The sequence below is a fragment of the Equus quagga genome, chromosome 15 (genome assembly GCF_021613505.1).
Source record: "Equus quagga isolate Etosha38 chromosome 15, UCLA_HA_Equagga_1.0, whole genome shotgun sequence".
NCBI classification, from domain to species: domain Eukaryota; kingdom Metazoa; phylum Chordata; class Mammalia; order Perissodactyla; family Equidae; genus Equus; species Equus quagga.
Genome location: NC_060281.1, coordinates 63,578,810 through 63,597,627, shown reverse-complemented (window position 1 = coordinate 63,597,627; position 18,818 = coordinate 63,578,810). Strand labels below are relative to the sequence as shown.

The window sequence follows — 18,818 nt, the reverse complement described above, 5'->3', positions numbered from 1 at the left end:
TCTGAGCCGGCGGTCGCCGTCTCGCGCCGTGGCACGGCGTGGGCGCGGGGCGTTCTGGGAATTGCAGTGTCTACGTGGGGAGCCCTTCCTTCCCTGCGGAGGCCGCAGTGGGTCCTGGGAAGTGCAGCGTCTGAGCCCGGCGGTCGCTGTCTCGGGCACCGTGGGCGTGGGCGTGGGGCGTTCTGGGAATTGTAGTGTGTGTGAGGGGAGTCCTTCCTTCCCCGCGGAGGCCGCGGTGGGTCCGGGAAGTGTAGGCTCTGAGGCCTGCGGCCGGGTACACGGGTCGGTCCTTGCGGCTCCGGAAGGCGCGGTTTGCGCGACGCGAGCGGCAGATCCGCAGACGCAGAGCCGAGTCGGGTTAGGGAGCGCCGAGGGCCGGAGGCGGCGGGCCCGGCGCCCGGAGCGCTCGGCGGGCGTTCTGCGGGGAGGGAGCCCCTGCGCCGAGGCCGTCTCCCCCACCGCCCTCCGGGCGCCATGTCTCAGGTAAGCGGCCCGGCCCGCTTTCTCGCGCGCCACCGCGTCTGCGGACGTGGGGACGCCGGCCGTCCGCCCGCAGGCTCGCGGGGGCCGAGGCTGACCGACGACCAGGGAGGCCGGGGCGCCCTCGTGGAGGACGGGGCTCGCTGGGCCTGCCCGGCCGCGCCTGTTGTTTTCCCGGCGTCCGCGTGCGGCGCCTCCGTCGTGGCCTCAGGCGCGACCCGAGACCAGCGGCCCAGGCGTCGCCTGAGGACCTGCCGGCAGGGGGCTCCCGGCCCGCGGTGTCCGCCCGCGGCCCTCTGGGTGGCTCGCGCCCACACAGGACGGCGCCCTCGGCGGGGAGGCTCGGGCTCGGCGCAGTCGTGGGCCCGGCGGCGGCGCGAGGCCGGCCGCCCGCCAGTGCCTGCGGTTAGGTCCGCGTCTCGCTCCCGCGCTTGCCCTGCTGGTCTTGAAGCTCCGAGGCTCTCCGGCTCTTGCTGGGGCGTCTGTTCCACCTGTGCTGCAGATCCCACTGTTTACGAGACAGCTTCCTTTATTAGTCAATAGTCTTTATTAAAAAAATTTAAACTGTAAAATAAGACTCTGCCCTACGTGTGGTCTGGGACCTTCTAAAATTCATGGCCATGTCTAGCGTGCTGTGGATCATTCAAGTGGTGCAAAACCCGGCTGCAGAGCAGCGGCTTATTATCCGCGTAACCTTGCGGGGAAAGCTTAGGCTCCGTCCCGGGGGGCGCTCGCCCCTTTTGGAGAGCGCCTGGGACTGCGCTGTTGCTGCGGTTGCCGCTAAGTGTCCCAGTTCTGCCTACAGCAATGGGGACGGGGGCGATCAACTCGAGCGCGGAGCTGCCGTTATCTGCTACAGCCAGTTGTTACCGTGAAAAATTCTTGCCAAGTCGTATTAAAACAGGCTAGTATTCAGAAAAATATACATCGTCTGTTAAACATGAATGGTCTTTACTATTCATAAAGTATTCTAATATCTTAAGAATTTTTACAACCAAAGCCAGAAATCCATGTTGTTCACATGTATGATCCTTTATCTTTCACAAAATTGTAAGTTATCTCAGGACAAATCACGTGTTTTCTCCTTTTCTCCAGCTGTACAACAAAACCAAACAGCTAGGCTCTTAGTAATACTCTCAATAATTACTCAGAATTCTGAAAACTCCCATTGCCACTGCTGACATACCACTGTCCACCCTCCACAGTGGGCCTCGTCTCACCCCTTGGTCAGGGCCTTTGGGAGCGCGGGTGCTGGTTGTGCAGATGTCTGCATGTTCTCCCAGGGGTCGGTGACATTCGGAGATGTGGCCATAGACTTCTCCCGGGAGGAGTGGGAGTGGCTTCAGCCTGCTCAGAGAGATCTGTACAGGATTGTCATGCTGGAGAACTACGGCCACCTGGTCTCCCTGGGTAAGTACTCATCTCCCCTCAGTCAGAATCTGACCCTTAGGGTGGCTGTTGTGAATCTTGATTATCAGGCTGAATATTCCCAAGGGAGGTGTGTTTTTGTTTTTTTAGTTTTTAAGATGGAGATTACAACTTCACCTGATCTTTAGACATCTTTCATACTTGCATCTGGCATTTCTTTTAATGGCCCCCTTTTCTGAGGATTTAAGGACTGATTTTGAATTTATTTCATTTTCTGTAAGCAGGTCTTAACATTTCTAAGCCAGATGTGGTTTCCTTATTGGAGCAAGGGAAAGAGCCTTGGTTGGGGAATGGAGATGTGAGAAGAGATCTCTTTTCAGGTGAGTGAGTTAGATGCTGGTGGGGAAGATTTTTAAAATAACAACTAGTCAATGAGAAAGCAATATTTTTTTATATGTTGGTTGGAAAGTTTTCCCTTAAAGATACTAGAGATACAGGGACTGTGAAGTCTTGCCCACAGCTCCTAAGGGACCACTTCACACCCACTTGCCAGTCTGCCTTCAGTTCTCATCTTATCCTTTCCCCACTTTCTCACAGACAGATGTGTCCTTTCTTTGCATTGTTAGCTCTGTCTGGGTGCTGAACTTCATTTCTTTTTGATTTCTCCTTTCTTAAAATTGATGTATGTTTCTATTGCCTAAATTAAAAGGTATATTGTTTTTTTATATTGCTGTTCTATTTAATCATCTTGGAAAGGTTAATCCAATACCCTTTGATTAACCGATGGCTTCATTCATTCATTCATATATTCACTTAACAATACTTATTGAAATTTTAATCTCGTCAAGACTTTTTCTTAGGTGCTACAGAGACTATAAGTCATACAAAAGTGTAATAACTGTCAAGGAAGTTATGGCCTAGTGAGATAAAATGGGTCTGTAAATGACTTTGTTAGAGTTGGCAGTTCAGCAGTGAGAAAAAAAGAATTTCCAAGTGGTGTTTTAGGCCTGGATAATTTGGATAGGGATTATAGTAACAGAAACACAAGAGATGGGAACAGGGTTGGTTTTGTAGAAAAGGTGATGAATTAGTTTGAGATATGCTTGATGTGAGTAGAGGATGATATTCCCAAGTTAAGATGTGCAACACACTGTTGGAATATATCTTAGAAAAAATGCAAATTAAAGATGTAGGTGTGGGAATCTTATATTAAGAAGCAAAAATTGAAGCCATGAGGTTGAGAAGTGCTCTGAAAGCCTTTTTCACCTTAGGTGGACAATAGAATTGCTGGTGAAGCTCTTTAAAAATAAATATGGCCACCCCCCCACCCTTGCAGATTTTGACATGGAAGATCTCTGGAATTTATATGTATTTATGAAAAGTTCCAAAAGTTCTATAGTTGCTTCTGAAGCAAACTTCCAGCGGAGGCATCCTGGCCTCTAGTGGTCCTGTTGAAACAGCAGGAGGAAAGCTTACAGGGAAGCAGCAGCCTGGAAGGCCTGCTGAGGGACCAGGAGAAGGTGCCACGAAAACTGAGCGCTGGCTTTAAGGGGAGACCTGCAGGAGGACACAGCAGAGGACGTGGAAGGAAAGGACTGATGGGGGCTGAAGTCACGAGGGGGAACGAGGGCAGGGAGACTTCATTTAATGTTTGAGTGGAAGAAAAATGTCCTTTTCTCAATGTTTTTAAAATAATAAAACCAATAAAACTATGTACAGAGGAAGTGAGGTAAAGGACAAATGGAAAAATTGTTTCTAATTCTATGACTGTAATACAGCTCTCGCAGTCTGTATTCCTTCCAGTACTGTTTTTGGAAGGTGAAATGTCATACAAATATTGCATAAAACATAAATGTGCAGCTTTCAAAATTATTAACAGACACCTATGTAACTGCCACTCAGGTCAGTAAACAGAACACTGCCAGGTCCCTAAGAGCTTTCTGTGTGTCCTCGCCAGTCATCACTCCCCCCCGGCCCAAAGGGCATGGTCTCCTTACTTTAATGCTAGTAACTTCCTTGGTTTTCTTTAGAGCTTTATCAGCTGTTTGTATATCTGATCACTACAGTTTGGATTTGTATGTTTGTGAACTTTATATAGAGGGGCTTATAATGTATCTATTGTGATTTGCTTCTCAAGATTATTTTAAGATTTATGCATTTTGCATATTGCTCTAGCAGTTTGGTTCATTGTACAAGTACACCCCAATTTACCCATTCTATTATTGAAGGCTTTCTTGGTTTGTTTGCAATTTCGGGCTGTTTGCAAGCAGTGTTGCTGTTGTCCCTGTATCCTGGCACATACCGGCACAGGTTTCTAGGACTGGAATTGCTGGGTCAGAGGCTCATGCACCTCTTCCCCATCATTAGGATAATGCTGAAATGTTTCCAAAGTGCTTTTACTGACTTACACTCCCACAAGCACAGGAAGTGCGCTCCCCACACTCACACTGTGCAGTACTGTCAGGCACTGTTTATTCACCTCTCAGAAGAGTGTGCAGTGCCGGCTTATTGTGGTTTTAACTTGAATTTTTCTGACTACTGATGAGGTTGAGCACCTCTTCATGTGTTTATTGGACATTGAGACACCCTCATTTGTGTAGCACCTCTTGAAGGTTTTGCTCATTTATCTACTGGATTCTCTTGTCTTCTCTTATTTGTAGGAGTTACATATTTTGGATACAAATCCTTTGTTGATTATATTCATTGAAAATATCTTCTCTCATATGTGGCTTACTTTTCCCCTTAATACTGTCGTTTGATGAACCAAAATTCTTTAGTATAGTCAGATTTATGAGTCTTTCTCTTTATGATTAGTATTTTTTGACCTGTTTAAGAAATTTTTCCCTACCGTGAAGTCATGATGAAAACATTTTCCTAGATTTTCTCTTTAAAAAGCCTAGTCATTTTGCCATTCACATTTAGACCCATGGTCCACTTGCAATTTATTTTTGTTTGTCATGTGAGTTAGTGGTCAATTTTGATCTCTTCTGTGTAGAGATCCAGTTATCATGGCACCATTTATTGACATGCCTGTCCTTTCCCTCACTGTTTTAAGTTTGTTTTATGAGTTAAACGTCAATTTTTGTGTCTTTCTGGGTTCTGTATTCATTTTTGTCTGTTTTTCTATCTTTGCATAAATTTGCACAGTCTTAGCTATGGATTTAATAATGGATAATATTTTACAGTATTTGCCTCACCCCACTCCTTTTTTTGCTGAGTAATTTAAAGTGAATTACAGATATCTTGATATTTCACTGCACAGTGCTTCACTATCATGTATAAAGTGTAGGGTCATTTTCTACCTATCGAAATACCATTTTCATACTAAAAGAACAGTTTTGCCTAGTATTTTTTTAATGCACTGTCCATATATACACGCTTCATAAATCTGTTTTATATAGCTGGATAGTCTTTTTCCTGTGGGGTGATGAAATTTTCCTGTTTCTCTGTATGTCCTATAACTTTGGACTGTAATCTATTCATTTTGATACTTTAAGACTTTGCTTCTTGTTTAAATCCTGTTGAGATGTTAACTTTATTTAAGCAGGCTGTTGATATGGACAAGTTGAGGCCACAAGTTCTAACCTGTCTTTTACCAAAGCCTTTGTATGCCGGAGTCCTGCTCCAGCCGAGTCCAGGTTCCTGAGGGAGGGACGGAGTCGGCGCAGTGAAGGAAGAGACGTGAGACTTGAGTCGGTGTAATCAAGTCTGTCTTTACTGTGCACAAGTGTCGTTTTTATATTTTTCAGGATTAGTACAGAAATAGCTCTACAAATATTCTCAGAGAGATAAGGAGATACAAAGCGAGCACAAGAATATTTATTAGCATTCCATTCTATAGAGCGTAAGGTTAATGATCGTCTTCTCTGCGATTAACTATTGTTTATTTTCTCTAAACGAAAAGAGATAGGTACCTTGACATCTGTTGTAATTCATGGTAAAGTTAAAGAGAGACGGTCCAGACCTGTGGTCAGGACAGCATTGCGTCTGTTCACGTCCTGGGGGAGCTACCCCTGCCTCCATCAATCGTCCACGCCATTAGTCTAGATGGTTAATGGGAACAAAAGGCAATTCCCAGGGCTACATGCGTTCTCAGCGGGTAGTTAAAAATTCTTTACATTACCCTTATTTACCCTTTATTATTACCCCATTATTTACCCTTAGGGGGTGAAAGCATTCCTTTGTCTTTCAAGGGGTAGGGCTAATTGTCCTTTGAGCACACTGCCCGGAGAAAATATCATTTTGCTAGTAAGGCTGAAAAGCTAAGTTAAACTATATATATATCTTCAAGAATAAAAAGCAGAAACAAGTATAGTCATAACCTTGATAGAAAGCATGTATACATTTCAGAAAATATCAGGGGTGTTGGCCGGCCATTCTTCACCGAGGGGCGTCCCCGCGCCCCTCGGCCCTTCTCAGCCCGGGCCCTGTCAGACGGCTGTATAGGCGTTGGTAACACGGCTCCCGGCATTTGTAGGTCTACTGTATTTGTCCCACACATGCACCTCCTAGTGGTCTTCCTGGAACTTGGGCAGTGGGTCCCCCTGTGATTCAGTTCTCACAGCTTTTATTATGTTATTTAGGGTCAGATCCATGCATGCTCAACTCAGGGATGAGCTCAGGATTTCATACACAACTTTATGGGATCACCTTCTTGAGCGCCTTTCTTCACAATCTCCCCTACCCTTTTTGGCTCCCAGGGTCCCTTTTTCTTCAAGTCGTCTGGATAGAAAGCCAGACCTTTAGTTTCTCCTCTGCTTTGTACTTCTGCAACTGTGTCTCCCTCTGCAGCCAAGCAACAAGCAACAAGGGGACAGGGGGAAAGAAAAAAAAAAAAGGTTATTACCCCTGTGCTCTTGGGACCCTACATTTTTCTGCTAAGAGAAAGGTTACTCTGCCTTAGAGTTTTAATTGTCTGTGTGGCCACGACTGCTGCAGGATGCCTTGGGGTTGGGCAGGAGAGAATGGGAAATGAACAAACAAAAAATAAGGTTTCTCTGACCAGTATAGACCCTCTTCCCCATTCCTCAGACCAGAAAAAGAGGCTTCTCTTGGAGCTCTTTCTCCTCACACCTGCTGCACAGTTCTTGCTTTCAGGCTGCCTTTGGATTTAGGCCTGGAGAGACTGGAGGGGGCAAAAAACCCAAGAAAATCACCACCAGTCAGTGTTAGAGTTCTGGTTTCCTTCCCCAGTCAGCTTGCTACCACTGTTCAGTCCTCAGATAGCTGCTCTACGCGTTCTGTCCACGGTTTTTACTTGCATTCAGTGGGACAGAGCGGTAGGTGTGTACTTACTCCATCTTTGTAGGACTAGAACAACTCATCCTGTATTCTATAAGTGAAAAACACAAAATTACAGCATGTACAAAGATCACGCTGATAAAATGAAAATATAAGGTTCAGTATAGAGTGAGCAAAAGTATAACATGTAAGGAGGAGATGGTGGGAATTCAAGACAGTTATGGAAAGCACTGGCAGATCATGCAAGCACTTTACAAGTCACGCTAATGAACTCAGAGTTCATCCCTAGGCTAATAGGGAGTCATTAAAAGATTTTAGGCAGGTGAGCATTTTGTAAGGTCATTCTGGCTTCTAGGAGTTTTATAGTTTTGTGTTTTACATTTAGGTCTATGATCCATTTTGAATTAATTTTTGTGAAGAGTGTAAAGTCTGTGTCTAGATTCGTTTTTATGCATGTGGATGTCCAGTTGTTCCAGTACCATTTGTTGAAAAGACTATCTTTGCTCCCTTTTGTTGTCTGCTCCTTTGTCAAAGATCACTTGCCTTTAATTATGCAGGTGTATTTCTGAGTTCTCTACTCTGTTCCATTGATCTACTGTCTAGTCTTTCAACAATACCACACTGTCTTGATTAATGTAGCTTTACAGTATAGTCTTGAAGTCAGGTATCAATCCCCTGACTTTGTTCATCTCCTTTAGTATTGTGTTAGATAATCTAGGTCTTTTGCTTCTCCATATAAACCTTAGAATCAGTTTGTTGAGATGTATAAAATAACGTGCTGGGATTTTGATTGGAAATTTGTTGAATCTATAGATCAAGTTGGGAAGAATTGACATCTTGACAATGTTGAGTCTTGCTAACCATGAACATGGCATATCTCTCCATTTAGTTCTTCCTTGATATCTTTCATCAGAGTTTTGTAGTTTTCCTCATATAAATCTTGTATGTTTTGTTAGGTATATACCTAAGTATTTCATTTTTGGGGGGTGCTAATGTAAATGGTAATGTGTGTTTAATTTCAACATCCATTTATATAGGAAAGTGATTGACTTTTTGTACATTAACTGTGTATCCTGCAGTCTTGCTATAATCACTTATTAGTTCTAGGAATTCTGTAAATTTTTTTGGATTCTCTGCATAGACAATCTGTCATCTGCAAACAGAAAGTTTTATTTCTTCCTTGCAAGTCTGTATACCTTTTACTTCCTTTTCTTGTCTTATTGCATTAGCTAAGAATTACAGTAGGATAGTGAAAAGCATTGGTGAGAAGGGACATCCTTCCCTTGTTCTCAGTCTTAGTGGGAGAGCTTCAAATCTCTCACCATTAAGTATGATGTTAGTTGTAGGTTTTTTGTAGATGTTCTTTACAAGTTGAGGGAGTTTCACTCTATTCCTTGTTTGTTGAGTTTTTTTCATGAATGGCTGTTGGATCTTGCAAGGCAGATATACTGGTAACAAGTTTCCTCAATTTTTGTTAGAGAAAACCTTTATTTCTCCTTTACTTTTGAAGGATAATTTCTCAGGGTAGAGAATTCTAGGTTGGTGGTTTTTTTCTCTCAATATTTTAAGTTTTTCACTTCACTCTCTTGTGTGGTTTCGGAGAAGTCAAATTGAATTCTTTGCTCACATATAGGTAAAGTGTTTTTTTCCTCTGGCTTCTTTCAGGATTTTTTCTTTACCTTTGGTTTTCTGAAATTTGATTATGATATGTCTAGTTGTAGTTTTTTTTTGGTGTTTGTCTTACTTGGTATGCTGTGAGCTTCCTGGATCTGTGGTTTGGTGTCTGATATTAATTTGGGGAAATTCTCAGTCATTATTGCTTCAAATACTGCTTCTGTTTCTTTCTCTCTTCTCCTGGTATTCCCATTATGTGTATGTTACACCTTTTGTAGTTACCTCACAGTTTTTGGATATTTGTTCTGCTTTTTTTTTAGTCTTTTTTCCTTTGCTTTCTAGTTTTGCAAGTTTTCATTGACATATTGTCTGCCTCAGAGATTCCTTCCTTAGATGAGTCCAGACTACTGAGCCCATCAAAGACATTCTTCACTTCTGTTACAGAGTTTTTGGTCTCTAGCATTTTTTTTAATTGTGACATTATTTTTTAGAGCAGGTTCATTGCAAAATTGAATGGTACAAAGATTTCCCATATATCCCCGACCCCTACACATGCACAGCCTCTCCCATTATCAACATCCCCCACCAGAGTGGTACATTCATTACAACTGATGAACTACATTGACATCATAAACAAAGTCCATAGTTTACATTAGCATTTCTTTGACTCTTTCTTAGAATTTTCTTCTCTCTGCTCATATTATTCATTTATTCTTGCATGTTATCGACTTTTTCCATTAAAGCCCTTAGCATATTAATCATAGCTTTTAAAAATTCCTGATCTGATAATCCCAACATTCCTGCCATATCTAACTCTGGTTCTGATACTTGTTCAGTCTCTTCAGACTTTTTTTTCTTTTAATATGCTTTGTAATTTTTGTTTAAAGGTGGACGTGAGGTACTGGGTAAACAGGCCTTTAGCAATGTAGTGGTGAGTTGTGGGGGGCGGGGAAGCGATCTGTAGCTCTCTGATTAAGTCTCAGTTTGTGGTGAGCCTATGCACTGTGACCTTCACTAGTGCTTCTCAGTTTTTCCCACGTAGGTGGGGCAGGATGACTAGCAGGAGCCAGAGCTGAGTTCTTCTCTTCTCCCAGGCTCTGGTAAAGTAGTTTCTCCTGAGAGCACCTCGTTAATGAGAACAGAGTGCTCTGGCATACCTCAGGATGGCTCCTTTTCTCCTCCTCTGCTGGAAGCATGAGGGGCTTTTTCTTCAACATTCACTATGAAGACCTGGTAGAACTACTGAAGGTAAAACAAAAGTGTGATGGGGGCCTCTGTGACTGGGTCCCCCTGGAGTTTTTAACTCACAGACTTATCAGTAGTGAGCCTCTAGCTGTGCGTCAGTAACAGTTCTGGTTTTCCTGTCCTGGCACTGGTTCCTCCAGGGGCTTCTGCTCTAGTAAGTTGTGACTCTCTGTATCCTCCTATCTGTTTCTCCAATCTTGGGGGCAGCAGTTTGCCCTGTGACCTCACTTGTCTGACGGATCTAAGGAGGGTTGTTGGTCTCTCAGTTCAGCTTTTTCCTTGTTGTTAGGACAGAGTGGAGTGGCGACTTACAAGCTTCTTACACGCAGGACCAGAAACCAGAAGTCTCTCTGTAAGGATTTCTAAAATCTTGTTTTCCAAAATTTGTTTTCTTCTTGTATTTCTACTATAGTAAGTACTTCTCACTGACCTTAATACTGGTGATAGAGGATATTTTTGTTTTTTCATAAGAGTGTAAACATCTAAAAATTTTGCTTTGCGTATATTAGTTGGTGATTTATCGTAGGAATCCTTTGTTACATAAGAATGAGTCCTTGTATCCCTGTAGGCTTTTGATAAGGATAAGTGCCAAGTTTTCTCAAATCCATTTGGCATCTACCAAAAAGAGTATCAGCATAGTAGGCGATGGGAGGAGGTGAGGTGACTTTGAGGGAGGGAAGAGGGGTTTTGGATTTATAATTAGCATTCTACTCATATCTTGAACCTGGTTTTCTTGGTTGTGCTTTTTACTCTCACTGGTTTGGGAAATCATACGGCAAATAGTATAGTAATCTAGGCAGCTAACTCCAGCAGCTCTTTCTAATAGCAGTAAATGTCCAGAACCACCTGGTGTATGCCATACTGTGTTTCAGTTTCCAACTACTTTCCTCAGTGAGGCCTTTCTAGATGAAGCCTTTCTTTATCTGTTGTAGTGAATTTTTATGTCTTGTCTCTGAGCCTTTATACAATTTTTACTCTAAGTATAATGAACTTACTCTCATTTCTTATATCATTGTTTTTTCCTGTGTCCTCTTTATCTCCCTATTTATATTCTCAGCTCCTGAAGAGAATTATTGAGTTTATCCCCAGGGCTCTTACTGAGGTGCTCAGTAGGTATGGAACTGGTTTATAGAAGAGTCAGGAGAGTAATTTAATGTTTTCTCTTTACTGAGATCATCATTTTCTTAACAGCTATTTCACTGCCTCCCCATCCTAATCTTTCATTTTTATTTGCCTATCTCTCGATTCATTCCTTAGATATGTGTTAAAGAAATATGAGGTCTATTTACTTTTCCCTAGAAGCTTACAGTCAGTGGTAATAAAAGATAGCATTTCCCCCAAACAAAATAAATGTCAAAGTGTGTTTTATGAAAAATGCATTTTTTAATGTATTTGGAAGGAATTTTAAACTTCCAAAAAAGTTGCAGGAATCGTACAAAGAATACCCATATGCCCTTTACTCACATCTACCTATTGCTAACATTTTGCCCCATTTGCTTTATCATTTGCTATGTAGTTTTTTTCCTGAAACATGTGAGAATGAGTCTTATACATCATGGCCTTTTACCCCTATTTCCTAAGAACAAGGATATAAGAATATGTTTTTAAAAAACCTTCATATTATCATAAAATTCTGTTCCCCAATACATGATAAAGTCCCTTCCTAAAATTTAGCCTAGAGAAAAATCAGGGCCTGTGTTTATCTATCAAAAGCCTTTGATGGAAAGAGGCTGTATACCAAAGTTGAGCTTCAGATACCAGTTTGGAAAGTAGAGTTAGAGTGAGGAGCTTAGAAGACAGCTTTCAGACAAGCCTTTATTTATTTATTTAGAATAAGTTACTGTAAGATGTTCCAAAGGCATAAGTGAATAGAGTCTGGTGTCTTTGCAGGACCTTGAGGAACACTTGTAGTTTATTAGCAGCATTATGAAATTGCCATTTTCAAGTCATTCTGGCAGTAAATAAAGTTTAAATGGAGGTGAGGAAGACTGGCAACCTATGCTGCTCAAATATGTATCTTCCTTATAGTTCAATTTTACCCTCACCTTCAGTTACTTATATTTAGTCTTTCTCCCTATCCACTTACATCTCTCCTCTGTCTGATGTCTTCTGAATTTCTGGGCATACTGCTCAGATTTTAGAGTCATATATGACAACAATGAAAGCCATGCAATACTAAGATTTTTTTTTTCCCATTCAGTTCTCTCATTTATAAAAGGAGGAGTGGCTTATATTTTACTCAATACATAAAAAAAGAAACATTTGCTTTGTCTTTTCAGTTTCAGAGTCAAATGGTGAGATCAAAGTGTTGTCTCCAAAAAAAGTCATATACGAAGATGACTCATCTCAGTATTTGATAATGGAAAGAATTCTAAGCCAAGGCCCTGAGTCTTCTCGTTTTAAAGGGGGCTGGAAATATGAGGATGCTACTGAGATGCTGCAAGGAAATCAAGGATGTATTAGGCGAGTGACAGTCTCTCATCAAGAAGCCCTGTCTCAACACATGAGTATCAATACTGTGGAGAGGCCCCATGGATGCCATGAATGTGGAAAAACTTTCAGTCGGCGCTTTTCCCTTGTGTTACATCAGAGAACTCATACTGGAGAGAAACCATATGTGTGTAAGGAATGTGGCAAAACCTTTAGCCAGATCTCAAACCTTGTGAAACATCAAATGATACATACTGGAAAGAAACCCCATGAGTGTAAGGACTGTAATAAAACATTTAGTTACCTTTCATTTCTCATTGAACACCAGAGGACACATACTGGGGAGAAACCATATGAATGCACTGAATGTGGAAAGGCCTTTAGCCGTGCCTCAAACCTCACTCGACATCAGAGAATTCACATAGGAAAGAAACAATATATATGTAGGAAATGTGGGAAGGCCTTTAGCAGTGGCTCAGAACTCATTCGTCATCAGATTACACACACTGGAGAGAAGCCTTATGAATGCATTGAATGTGGGAAGGCATTTCGCCGTTCTTCACATCTTACTCGACATCAGACCATCCATACTACCAAAACCCCCTATGAATGCAACGAATGTAGGAAAGCCTTCCGCTGCCACTCATTCCTGATTAAACACCAGAGAATTCATGCTGGAGAAAAGCTCTATGAATGTGAGGAATGTGGTAAAGTTTTCACATGGCATGCATCCCTTACGCAACATATGAAAATTCATACTGGAGAAAAACCCTATGCATGTACTGAATGTGACAAAACCTTTAGTCGGAGCTTTTCCCTCATTCTACATCAGATAACTCATACTGGGGAGAAACCCTATGTATGTAAGGTATGTAATAAATCCTTCAGCTGGAGCTCAAACCTTGCTAAACATCAGAGAACACACACTCTGGAGAACCCCTATGAATATGAAAATTCATTTAATTACCACTCATTCCTTACTGAACACCAGGGAATTCACACTGTCGAGGAAACCTAAGAATGTATAGATTAAAAAAAAAAAAAGTAGCTAATGCCTTACTTTGACTTCAGATAACTCTTAGTATGTAGAATGTGAAGAAATGTGATCCGTGCTTTATTCAACATCCTGGAGAAAAATCCAGGAATTTGTGGGAAAGCCATTACTAGCTGCTTGTTCTTTTTGTAATATCAGAAGATAACATCAATCAATATTGAGAAGGCTCTTCATCTGGTGGGATTCCTTTACCCTGCATTTGTAAATTCCTCCTGGGAAAGGACACATGTCCAATAAATGTGAGAAAGCTGTTAATTAGATACTGGCGCTCATTCTGCATCTGTCAGCTCAAGCAGGACAGAATACATGATGGGTAAAGGGTGCATTTTTTCATGGACATCAGAAAATTCCTAATGAAGCAAAGGCATAAAAACAGTGATTTGAGAATGGCTTTGTGTACCACCCAATACTTAGTAAATTTTAAAATACTCTTCTAAAGAGAAAAAGCAGCTCTGTAAATGAACTGAATATAGGGTGACTGTGCAGTATTTCAAACCAACAGAATTAAATGGGAAAAAACTACCATTGTAATTAAATGAGTGTGCCAAAATCTTAGAGTTCTGAGAAGTCATACTGGAGGGAATCAGTTTGGGGAATTTTTTTTTTTTTTTTTTTTTTTAAAGATTGGCACCTGAACTAACAACTCTTGCCAATCTTTTTTTTTCTTTTCTGCTTTTTCTCCCCAAGTACCCCCAGTACATAGTTGTATATTTTAGTTGTGGGTCCTTCTGGTTGTGCCATGTTGGACACTGCCTCAGTGTGGCCTGATGAGCAGTGCCATGTCCACGCCCAGGATCCAAACCAGTTAAACCCTGGGCCACCGAAGTGAAGTGTGTGAACTTAACCACTCGGCCACGGGGCCAGCCCCCTGGGGAAGTTTTTTTTTGGGGGGGGGGGGCGGGTTTAGCAAATTCAGAAAAGAAAGCTATGAATAAATCTTTTGATTTATAGTAAATTAACCTGTTACTTGCTGAGTTTATTTCCACAGTGTATGTGATTCTGAAAATCCAACCACCACAGTATTTTCAATAATGAAGAGGAGTGTGCTTTTGTAGAAATATCATACAAATGTAACTATAGAAACATTTTTACGTATCTTAGGGTTTTAACTTTGAGATAGAGTTTGGGTTTAAGGTTATACTAACTCATGTTTATCCTTGAATCTGACTAGACATGTCTTAGTCTGACATACTTGTACATAAGGTACACCACAGGAAAATGCCAAGGCAGTCTTTCTCTTTTCCATTTACAGTGAGAACCCTGCTTTTGTAAGCACATATTTGTCAAAATAAATCAGATTATGTTTTGCCTTGTACACCTTGCCCATTTTTTAATGTCCCAGTTAAAGGTTTATCCTTGAAGCATCTACCTACCTCCTTTTAAGAACTTCCTTTGCATTTAGTGTATGTAATATGCATTTTAGCACTTGAATAAGTGCCTCATTGAAGTATATTTTTTCATGTATATATAGATTTTCGTTCACAAAATGAAAGGCTGGCATTTTTATTTCCCACTCAATGTGACATCAGAACACACAGCTCCTGCCTAACAATTACTTTCTAGAATTACTCAAAGCCTCAAACTCCACCAGCACCTCTCCGGTGCACAAATCCTCCCTTTCCCAGAGTGTGGCCAGCATCCTTACTTTCCCCAGCACGTGGGGGCCTTTGGTGAACAAGAGTGTATCTGTCATTTCAGAGGTTTGTATCACTCAGGGATGTGGCCATACACTTCTCTGAGGAGGAATGGGGCTGACTGGACCCTGCCCCCCAAATTTACATGGAAGTGTAATGATGGAGAACTATGGGAAGCTGGTCTGAGCAGGTCACTGAATTTAGGTATCTGCTTTCTCCATAGGAGATACTGGGGTGGGCTTCAAACTGCCTGGCTGAATTCCTACTCCATATTCTTGAGGAAATGATTTAAAATCAGTGGAAGTGGGAAGTGCCTTGCAGTCTTTCTCCTGCTATTGTTCTTGTAATAGTTTCTTTTCCCTTTACTAAGAGATTGGGTCTGGATCTAGGAAAAACCATAATATTTTGAAGTATTTTGTCACTCTTGTAAGCAGGACTCTATTTCTAAACCAAATGTGACTTTCTTTTTGGAGCAAGGGAGAGTCAACGATGATGGAGAAAAAAGCAACAAGAGGCGTATGATCAGGTAAGTGAGGGGCAGTCAGGCAGGGAGTCCCTTTGCAGGTAGTAGTCCACCCCACCAGATATATTACCTGAATCATGTTATCAAAACAAGAACTTTCCCCTAAAATCCCCTTCATGCAACGTCACTCTGAATTATGTAACTCATCGAACAGTCCTCTCATTAACTTGTGGTAAAATATTTCAGAAAATAAGAACTATGCTATTATTTTCAACCAAATTAAAATTCCTAGAGTATATAGTAAAGGAGATGTCAAAACACTCATGAATAGTTTGGATATTTTTGTTTATTCAGTATGCTTTGTTACAGCAAGAAGGTGCTGGCAAGGTTCATGGTTGCTTTCTTCCACTCAATTTTAGCACATAAATCTGTTACATCTTTCCATATTTAACATAATAATCATTTTTTGTAAGCTGTGGTGCTTTCTAGAGGTAGCTGACTAAAAAAATGTTGCCTGTTTTTCAAGAGGAAATTCGGTTACAATAGCCAGACATATTAAGATCTAAAAGCAAACAGGAGAAAAGTATATAATACCACACTTTAAATTACTTGTATAGCAAAACATTATTGCAGTCTTAATTGGTACTGTTGAGACAGAGAAACAATGGTGATATACATGTAACCATCTCAATTATGTGAAGGGGTAAACAGCCAGTTTGAATATTTTGATCTATGTAGTGTAAGAATTTGTATTTCAGATACAATTTTCTTAGGTTTGTATTTAAGATGTGTGAAATTTATGGGAAGCACTCAGGAATGCAACCATTATTTATACCTCTGTGACAGTTAAAATATTTTTATTACTCTGTTGTCATGATTATTCAATTATCCATACATTATAAAAGCATCATACTCCCAATGAACATGTCTATCCTTTATGGAAGAGCACTCTTCACATAACATGTGCAATCTTTTCTGGAATATGACTCCCTATATAATACTGTCTGTGTGAAACCTTTTCTGAATTAATTTGAGCTTACCTTCTGAATAATTCTCTTGCTTACAATCAAGTGTACAGCTGAGGGACTATCAACCTCTGGCCACTCCTAGATGCACTGTCTTGCAGTTGTGCATGTCAGATATGGTTATATCTCTTTTAACTGTTATCCCTTCAACTGAATGCAATGTTGTTACTATGCAATAGAGTTTAACTGCTATTTACATCTTCAAAAGGCTGCTTCTAGATAGGATGCAGTATGGTAGCAACAACCAGATAAAGAAGATTAATTATAAAAATCATATTTTTAAAGGCATCCTAGAGCTGTGGAAGCAATAAGGACTAGATGAATCAAAATTCCAAAGAGAGGACAACCCTTCTGTGGGGATCTGAGAATCACAGGCAATTTTTTTCCCCTTGTAAACATTTACTGATTTTGGACGTGGGCTGAAGATTGGGCTTGGCCCAGGCAAAGGGCCTTTGCTGGGGGAAGGAGAATCACAAAAGTTATAGTGGTCACTTGAGGTTGAGCTGGCAGATTAGAAACTTGAGAAGCTTCAATTGCACAGCTGGTTCTCCCCCGTGGGATGCTTGCTGGGCTTTAGGGCTGTGCAGGAGGTAGGGAGCTAGACTTACAGGTTCTAAAAGGCAGAGTCAAGTGTCTGCAGTGTCTGTGGTACTTGGGAATGAAAAACCCACCAGTGAAGGGTAACTACTTAAATACATGGCCAGTCTCTTTCTCAAGCCATTTGTCAAATTTTGAAGCTGCATGGGGCAGGAGGTTAAGGAGGCTAGGACCTACTAAGCCCTCAGATTTAAAGTTTATGAGAGGCATATCCAAAGTACAAAGGCTAAATAGAGGTAAACTGAGTCTTACTAAAAATTCAAACTAGCTCTGACCCAGCTCAATCTGTGGTTGTACAGGTATGATGAGCGCCTCAAACCGTAAGACAGGAAAAGAGAAACTCTCTGGTAGAAGGTAACGTCACCTGGGGCCCCTAGGGTTCTTTTAAACATGTCTAGCATACAATAAAAATTACTAAGCGTGTGAAGAACAGGATTATACAATCAATAACTAAGAGAGAGAAAGACAAGGATTTAAATATAAGTATGGTTAATATACTAAAGAAAATACAGAAAAGGATGGAAGAAAAAGGCAAAAATACTGAAGAATTTCCACTGGTAAGTAGAATCTATAAAAAATAAGCACTTAACTCCTCAAATATTTCTCATATGTCATCCTCTTCGCTCAGACTCTAATTACACATGTTAGAACGTTTGAGTATGTCCTAAATGTCTATGTCTCTTACGCTTTCATCCTCTCTCATTCCCCTCACCCCCACTCTCTGTTTCAGTATTTTTTTATTGACTTGCCTTCCAGTTCACTGATCTTTTGTTACGCTGTGCTCAGTTTGCTGTTAAGTCCATCTATTAAACGCTTAATTTCAGATGTGTTTTCAATTTCAGTTTGAAGAGTTAATCAAGAACCTTACAAAATGATGAAAGATATCAACCTACAGATCCAAGCTCAGCAAATTCCAAGCAGGCTCAATAGAAAGATCACAACTCTGCACACCACAATAAAAGAGAAAACCTGGTTACTAGAAGCCAAAGGGGGAAACACACGACCTCACAGGAGCAACACTGAGACTGAGAGCTTCCTTCTCATATGAAATGATGGAAGTCAGAAGATGATGAAATGGCACCTTTAAAGTGCTGAAAGGAAAAAAACACCTCCGCCAATCTAGATTTCTATACCAAGCTAAAAATCCTCTGGAAATAAAGATGTTTCAGATAAAAATGGAGAGAATTTGTGGTAGCATGCCTATGCCAGAAAAAATATTAAGATGAGTTCTTTAGGCAGTATGAAATGATCCAAGATGGACACTTTGCAGTGCAGGAGTAATGAAGAACACTGGAGGTAAATATGTTGGTAAATATAAGTATTGGGAAACCATGGCCTATTGGCCAGATCAGGGCCTCTGAGCTAAGAATGGTTTTCACATTTTTAAATAATTGTTTGAAAAACGAAGAATATGCAACTATATATGGCCTGCAAAGCCTAAAATATTCCTATGTGAGCCTTTACAGAGGAAGTTTGCAAGCCTTGACATAAATGAATATTAACACAGTAATGGTACCTGGTGGAGTTTAAAATATACATGAAGTTTTAAAAGGTATGACGGGCCAGCCTGGTGGTGTAGCAGTTAAGTTCACGCACTTGGGCTTTGGTGGCCAGGTTTCACCAGTTCAGATCCTGGGCACAAACCTACACACTGTTCATCAAGCCAT

At 41.2% G+C, this 18,818-nt stretch overlaps 2 protein-coding genes across 8 annotated transcripts in view; one reads left to right on the top strand and one right to left on the bottom strand.

The window, feature by feature from the left end:
• Window positions 1-74: 74 nt before the first annotated feature.
• On the top strand, window positions 75-18,331 carry ZNF140 (zinc finger protein 140). Of its 6 annotated transcripts, none has more exons than XM_046639125.1 (6): window positions 75-483; window positions 1,764-1,890; window positions 2,130-2,228; window positions 12,228-13,246; window positions 15,544-15,592; window positions 17,994-18,331. In XM_046639125.1, exons 1-5 carry the CDS (start codon window positions 475-477, stop codon window positions 15,586-15,588), a joined length of 1,299 nt encoding a protein of 432 aa, XP_046495081.1. In that variant the 5' UTR covers window positions 75-474; the 3' UTR covers window positions 15,589-15,592; window positions 17,994-18,331. The 6 variants fall into 6 exon arrangements, with proteins under 6 accessions (XP_046495081.1, XP_046495080.1, XP_046495082.1 ...); XM_046639124.1 differs by having other exon boundaries at window positions 15,540-15,592; XM_046639126.1 differs by lacking the exon at window positions 15,544-15,592.
• Window positions 5,542-18,818, bottom strand: part of ZNF891 (zinc finger protein 891) — a 30,724-nt gene continuing 17,447 nt past the window's right edge. For both annotated transcript variants that reach the window (XR_006885233.1, XR_006885235.1), the window contains exon 4: window positions 5,542-6,633. The gene's annotated coding sequence lies outside the window, so the exon portion shown is untranslated. The remainder of the gene's footprint in view (window positions 6,634-18,818) is intronic.

Coding starts and splice junctions, on each gene's coding strand:
- ZNF140 (XM_046639121.1), top strand. Junction 1,891..2,129: donor CGGCCACCTGGTCTCCCTGG/GTAAGTACTCAT, acceptor ATTTTCTGTAAG/CAGGTCTTAACATTTCTAAG. Junction 2,229..12,227: donor GAGAAGAGATCTCTTTTCAG/GTGAGTGAGTTA, acceptor TTGTCTTTTCAG/TTTCAGAGTCAAATGGTGAG.